The sequence below is a fragment of the Haemaphysalis longicornis genome, unplaced genomic scaffold (assembly GCF_048455015.1).
Source record: "Haemaphysalis longicornis isolate Haplotype H1 unplaced genomic scaffold, Haemaphysalis longicornis Haplotype H1 scaffold_11, whole genome shotgun sequence".
NCBI lineage: Eukaryota > Metazoa > Arthropoda > Arachnida > Ixodida > Ixodidae > Haemaphysalis > Haemaphysalis longicornis.
In genome coordinates this window covers 83642431-83649768 of record NW_027526214.1, presented here as the reverse complement: position 1 = coordinate 83649768, position 7338 = coordinate 83642431, and the positions used below count along the sequence as shown (strand labels likewise).

The 7338-nt window shown below is 58.7% G+C and overlaps 1 protein-coding gene across 1 annotated transcript; it reads left to right on the top strand.

Annotated features, from left to right (window-relative positions):
* Window positions 1-5723: 5723 nt before the first annotated feature.
* LOC144160702 (ATP-dependent DNA helicase PIF1-like) lies at window positions 5724-6684 on the top strand. Its single transcript, XM_077691903.1, has 2 exons — window positions 5724-5863; window positions 5913-6684. The coding sequence occupies exons 1-2, from the start codon at window positions 5724-5726 to the stop codon at window positions 6682-6684; spliced, it is 912 nt and encodes a 303-aa protein (XP_077548029.1).
* Window positions 6685-7338: the final 654 nt, after the last annotated feature.

Below are 7338 nucleotides of genomic sequence, written 5' to 3'. Positions count from 1 at the left end.
CTTCACCATGTGACTTTGGGGCCTGTTTATACACCCTATATAAGAATACATCATGAATATAAGAAGCATAAAGAAAATCAACATTGCCTGCCCTTTCCTCCAGAAAGCTGTTCAACGTCAACCCCCCAATGGAAGCAAGTAAACAGGTGGCCAAAGGAAGCGCACTACCGCGCACTCGAAGATGGTGGAGTAGGTGCAAAGGCTGTGGACTAGTGAATCCAGCCAGTGGTAGGTATTTTACTTCTTTTGTATAATCATTATTTTGGCAGAGTTTCATACATTTGTACTTTATCGACAATTATAGGCTATTTTTCAGGCTGAATGGTGCTATTCAAATAAATTTTTATTGTATAATTCTTGAAGGTGTGCGCAAGCACTTTAAGAAGACAAATATTCTGGGTCCTATTATTTGTTGTTCTTTGATACAGTCAATTTCTCGTAATAAGCCATTATCTTGGAAGGCACTATAGTATGCTTTTAAGAGGACAGGACAAGCATGTTTCTATCTTTACCTATATTTGTGGTCTGCAATTGGTTTTGTGGAAAGACGTGATGTCATCACCACTTTGAGAGTTCTTTGAGAAGGTACTACCTGCCGTGTTGGTTTCCACAGAGCTAAGCATATCGCAAGCTGCAAACCAAAAAGAAAACACGCGGACCAGTCGTCAATGTTGAAAAAGTCGGCATTTACGCGTGTATTGTGGTATGCATGTGGCCATACCATTTTTACCCAAGATTTATCAACGTAGAATAACCACGGACAAAATTTTCTATTGAGAAAAAGGGCTTAACATATGGGTTACAAAAAGGCATATCACACCTGTTCATTACCTCTCCTGTCATCTTTCTCACTTTTTGTTGTGTTTGGTGTTATTGCATTCTGCAGCAATGAACCAACTGACTCAAGCAGAGAACTTATCAAAATTAGAAAATACGTTACATAAAAATAAATCAGGTTTACTTATATCACTGGATAATTTTACCAGTTTTATATGATGCGTCAAACTTTATTTTCCCCCTAGCAGCCGCGCCTAGTCATGCCTGTGTTGCTTGAAGGTTAAAACACGCAAGAAATGCTGTGTTGTGTGCTAAATCCAACTGTGCACATTCTGCTTCACGAACATTAGGAACATTCAACCACCTCAGGACCTGTACACCAGGGCGAGATTCCTTATCGGTTAATTTCGATGCCACGAGGCTAGGCAGCTGCAAACTTCGCATGAACTGTATGCCTCATTATCAAGCCTTACTAAAATAACATGATTTCTTGTTGGCACGGTAGGCATCAAAAACAAGCGTAACAAAGGTTTGAGGCCCGTGTTGATGTTGCCAGTTAAGAAGCCTTTGGTTTTAGAGTCAAGTCGTGTTAACACAGAATTTCACGAACTTGAAGGCTAAACGCCGCTAGAGAGGAATTGAAGCCAGATGTAGTCACAGGAGATAACTTCCAGCACAATGCATACCACGACCGTGGGTTCTTATATAAGGTGTCTTCTAGCTAGACCACATGTTTGTAAACAGACCTTAAGACGCACGAACCACTTTTAAGTGCGAATGCACTTCTTAAGCGACCCTGAATCACTCGTCCACTGTCCGTCCACCGCAGCTCAGCAACAGGTGTTATCGCGTCAACCTCGCCCCTAGCAACGGCGCGGAGCGGAGGGAGAGCGTGTGTAGCAACGGCGCGATGACGTAGTGCGCTAGCCTGATGTCGCGCGCTCTCGCATTTCACCGCGCGAGGTGCGGCGCAGTTCAGTCTAGCGCGCGCCTCCGTCGAGATCGGTCGCTGTTTCCGCAGTCTAGATGGATTCTCCGCAAGAAACGCTACCCCCAACAACGAGTACAGCGCAATTCAACGCGAGCATTGCACCCGTCGGTGGTGCGCTCGCCTGATGTCGCGCGCTCTCGCCTTTCACCGCGCGAGGTGCGGCGCACTTCAGTCTAGCACGCGCCTCCGTCGAGATCGGTCGCCGGTTCCGCAGTCTAGATGGATTCTCCGCAAGAAACGCTACCCCCAACAGCGAGTACAGCGCAATTCAACGCGAGCATTGCTCCCGTCGTTGGAGGTGACGCCATTGCAGTACCGTCGACTTCGGCTGAAGCGAAGGCCGCCGAGCGAAGGGCGCCTGATGCCGCGCGCAAACGAGCCAAGCGTGCTGTCACCGATCCGGAACTCAAGGCTCGTGACGCCGCTCACAAAACGGGCAAAGCGTGCTGAGGATCAAGAACTCCGTGCTCGCGAGGCCACTGCGAGACGACAACGGCAAGCGGACAAGGGCGAGGAAGGCCGACGCAAAGACGCCGCTCGCAAGCGTCAACGGCGAGCGGACGATCCCGAAGTCAGGCGGCGCGAGGCCGGGGCCATGCAGCGACGACGAGCGGCCGAACCCGATGCCGCCCGCGCCCGGGAACGAGCCGCACGAGCGAGAGCGGAGGCAAGAGCGCGCGCCCCCGAGTTTGCGCGGCCGGACGCACGCTTCAAACGAGACTTCGAGAACCACAGCTTCGGGCACAGCTGCGCCGTCTGTGACCGGCTGTGGTTCTCGAGTAATCTGAGTGTCATCGGCGGCGTCCGGAACGAAGCAGATCGGCTGAAAGCGTTGATAGTGTTGTGGAACGAGTTCGGCAGGCAGCCGGGTGAGCACAGACGCAGTGACCTCGACGCAAAGGACCCTCGCCTCGTGCAGTTTAATGCGTACAGGTTGTGTGCCTCCTGCCGAGAGTCGTTGCTCGCGGGTCGCGTGCTTACGATGAGTACGAGCAACGGCTACGTCTACCCGGTCCGACCACCCCACCTTCCCGATCTGAACCCCGTTGAAGAATGCCTCATCTCGCCTCGGCTGCCCTTCACGTGTATCCGGCGGTTAACTTGGGGCAACGGTCAGTTCGGCATCAAGGGACAGATCGAGAACGTGCCGATCGACGTTCCCAGCGTGGTGGAGTGCCTTCCCCGCATGGTTCCCGAGGACGTGGCGATCGACGTCCACGTCAAGCGGAGGCTGCTGAGTCCTGCGACGTACAAGCGCGGGCTGGTCAAGCGCGGCAACATCCTGGCGTGGCTGAAGCACCTGGAGCACACGCCGCTGTACCGCGCGATCGGCGTGCGCATCGACTGGAACCGGCTCGGAGCCTTCGACGACGACGACGAGGACGAGAACGCTGACGCTAGCGCTGACGCTGACGCCGACGCCGGTGAAGATGAAGAAGAGAGTGAAGAAGAAGAAGAAGAAGAAGAAGGCTAAGAATCGTCCGATGACGAGGACATCGAAACCGTTCCGGACGAAATCGACTTGAACGACCCGATGCAGCTGGCCATCGCCCTCAACGCCGTGTCCAAGACCATCTTCTTCAACGAGGAGTGGGCGACTGCGGTCCGAGGCGAATCGAACTGCAGACCTGCGAGGGAGCGCAACGATGCGCGTGCTCGTGGTCGGCGACGACGGGCGTCAGCAACAGCAGACTGCTGCCGACATGGACGACGCCGCCGTCGCCAACAAGTTGGTCGACCAGTCTCACAGCCTCCACGTCGCTCCGGGCGAGCACCGCGTCCCCATCGTGCTCTTCATGGACGAGTACGCCGACGAACTCGCCTTCCCCACCGTTTACCTTGGCGTACCCCGCAAGATTGTCGGCCCGCGCCCCACGCCGTTCGTCAAGGCGAGCTGCGAGATACGGCGCACCGACCGCAGGGGAGCGACTCCGGAGAACGTGCTGTACATGGCGGCGAAGGTGATGCGGTACAACGTCGCCGAGAGCAACATGATGTTTCGCACCAACGAGACCACGGGCGCCATCACGCGAGAGCAGCTCGAGAAGGGCGGCAAGAAGTTCCTGAACGAGGTGCTGGACCGCGACCTCGCCTTCATGCGGGGCGTGCCCAACACCGTCCAGTACTGGCACCACCGACTTAGCGAGCTCTTCACCGTGATCAGGCAGCTGGGCAAGCCGCACGCGTTCCTCACCTTGTCCGCCTCCGAGGTGCACTGGGAGCGCCTGCTCGAGACCCTGGAGCGGCTGCGGGTCTGGCCCGACGGCGTGCCTCACCCGGTGCCCGAGATAATGGTGTGGGAGCGGGTTGAGCTCGTAAACAACGACCCCCTGACGTGCGCCGTGTACACGAACCGCGTCTTCGATGTGATCCTCAACATACTCCGGGACCGCAACTGCTCGCCGTTCCGGCCGTACGTGGTGAAGGATTACTTCAAACACGTCGAGTTCCAGCAGCGGGGCAGTGCGCACGTGCACGTGATCCTGTGGCTGGAAGAGGCGCCCGATGACGCGGAGCTCAGCGGGGAGGAGGGCGCCATGCCCAAGACGCTCGAGATGGTGGAGTCGCTCCTCACCCTGGACACGACCCTGATCAGGCGACCGCGCGGGCAGACCCACCAGCACACGCACACGTGCTACAAGGGCGGCCGCGCAAAGGGCTGCTTCGGCCTGCCCTTCATGCCCAGCGACTCGACCAAGATCGTGGTGCCGTTCCCGCCGCCCTCGGACGGGGACAACGCAGAGAGCGTGCGCGAGCGAGAGCGCATGAAGACCCTCAAGGCAAAGTACGACGAGATGCACGAGGCTCTGGAGCGGGGAGACTTCGAGGACCTGGCCTCGTTCCTGAACACGTTCGGCGTGCGCTCCGAGAAGGAGTACATGGACGTTCTGCGCGCGGGCCTCTCGCGTCCGTGCGTCCTGCACCAGACAACGCCGGCCGAGAAGTTCGTCAACCCCTTCAATCCCTGGATAGGTCGGGTCCTCGACTCGAACATGAATTTGCAAATAATCCTCGACCACTACGCGTGCGCCGCATACGTGGTCGACTATGTCAACAAGTCCGACCGCGGCATGTCGAACCTGAAGCGCACCGTCATGGAGATCCTCAAGGCCAACCCCAACGACGACCTCGAGGCCGTGATCCGCAAGCTCCGCGTGGATATGCTCAAGGGAATCGAGATGTCGTCGCAGGAGGCGGCTTGGTTCCTGCTCACACAGGACATGTCGCACAAGAGCGGGGAAGTCGTGTACGTCGTGTTTTTGTTGCGCTGTTTAGTAATAATCGTGTACGTCCCCACTTGCTTCCCCGAAGAGAGGGTGCTCGTGCGCAAGACGCGCGAAGAACTAGACAAGCTCCCCGCCGGCTCTACCGACGTGTGGAAGCTCAACCTCGTCCAGAAGTACGAGGCCAGGCCGCCCTCCCTTAAGGACGTGTGTCTCGCCGACTTCGCCAGCAAGTACCGGCCGGCGCAGGGTGACAACCGGTACGTGCTCAGAGACCGGCACGCCAGGTCTACAGCCCCGGCAACGACGTGGAGTCGTACATGCGAGAGCAGGTGCTGCTGTCCGTGCCGTTTCGGAGCGAGGCGGTCGACGTACTGGACAGCAACAAGTACGTCGGCATCTACGGAGAGCACAAGGAGGCGATCGAGCGCAAGCGCAAGGAATACAACCCGGCCGACGACGATGTCATGGTCCAGGAAATGGTGGAGCAGCACTACGCCGAGATGCTGCGCATGGCAAAGGAGCGAGAAGGACAACAACAAGAGGAAGAAGAAGAAGACGGAAACGACGAAGACTCGGACGTGCGGAGGGATGTCACCGCCACCGCCTCCAACTCCGCCAAAGCCGGGCCGACTGGTGCCGACGCCGACGTCCTCCCCAACGAGCGCCTGCTCCGCTTGCTGAAGGAGGCGAACACGCCGTGTGCCGCGGTTCGCAAGTGACGGGGCGTCATGGAGCGGGACGACTACGTGTCCATGATGCGCAGCACGAACCCGGAACAGTACGAGTTGCTGCGCGAGATCCTGCACCGCCAGACCACTCCGGGCCAGCCTCCGCTGCGAGTCTTCTTCACGGGCCCCAGCGGGTTGCGGTAAGACCTTCGTCCTCAAGCTCGCCATGGACGTGTACAACCGCTGCAGCTGCGGCGGCAGCGCCGGGGGCTGCGAGACCGACGACTCCGCGACTTCGGTCTACAACGCCTACGTGATCTGCGCCAGCACGGGCAAGGCCGCCGTCGCGGTCGGCGGAACCACCGTCCACGCCGCCTTCAAGCCCGTGCGCGCGGCCCGCGCCAACAGGCAGGATGCCCGCCTCGGAATAATGGGAGACGGCGGCCTTCACCCCAGCGACCTCAACACGTTTCGGTGCGCCTTCCGCCGAGTCAAGTGCCTCATCTTCGGCGAGATCACCATGATGTCCGCCGACCAACTCAGGCTGGTCGACTGCCGCCTGCGCCAGATCACGCAGCGCCTCAACGAGCCATTCGGCGGCCTCGACGCCATTCTCTGCGGAGACCTGCGGCAGCTGCCGCCCGTGCGCGCCAGCGAGATCTACAAGCGGTCCCGCAGCGCGGACGGGCTCCTCGGATTCAGCGTCGTGACTTGGCACCACCTCGAGTACTTCCCCCTCGTCAGGGTCGTGCGCCGGTCCGACGCGTCCTTCTCCACCGTCCTCACCAAGATCGGAGACGGCCGCGCGCTCGCACCCAAAGAGGTGCGGATGCTCGAGTCGAGGTTCGTCACCGCCAAGGAAGCGATGGAACGCGCGCCCTCGGCCGTGCGCATCTTCTACTCCAACGCCGACGTGACGCGCTTCAACGAGACCGTGGCCCAGGCGCAGGGAGAGGGCAGCTTCCAGGCACTGCGCGCGCGCGACGAGTTCCTCGGCTGCAAGACGCCGCACCTGCTTTAGAACGCCAAGCGCAAGGTCGAGCGGATGGTCACCAGCGAGTTTGCCAACCTCCCGAGGGAAGTGATGGTCGTTGTCGGCAAGCCCTACATGATCACCTTCAACATCGACTTGGTCGACGGCCTGGTCAACGGCGCAGTGGGAGTCTTGCGTCTGTGCGAGTTCTCCCGCTGGCAGAGGGAGAAGAGGAGAGGCGATCCAAGCGGCTGTGGTTGGAATTTGACGTGCCCGGCACCGGCAAGCTGACTCGAGCACGCACCACTTGCGTGGTGCGTGCGTGATGCCGGTTTTGCGATCCACCGTCACCGTGGATCGCAAGGCCGGCATCGCCTGCAAGAGAACGCAGTTTCCCCTCGTCCAGGCCAGCGCCATCACCATGCACAACTCCCAGGGAGGAACCTACGCCTCGGTCGTCTACGACTACGCAAAGACGCGCCCGCAGAAGCTGGTGTACGTCGCGCTCTCCCAGTGCACCAATCTCAACGGGCTGTAACTCACGAACGCGGATGGGGACCACACCTTCTACTACAAGCAAGACAACCCCGACCGGGCGATGGCCGACGAGTTCCGAAGACTCGAGAACCATCGCCTGGTGACAGTCACGCAACGGTACCTCTCCGAGTTCAGGGAACAAGAACTCCGCAGAATGCGCGAAGG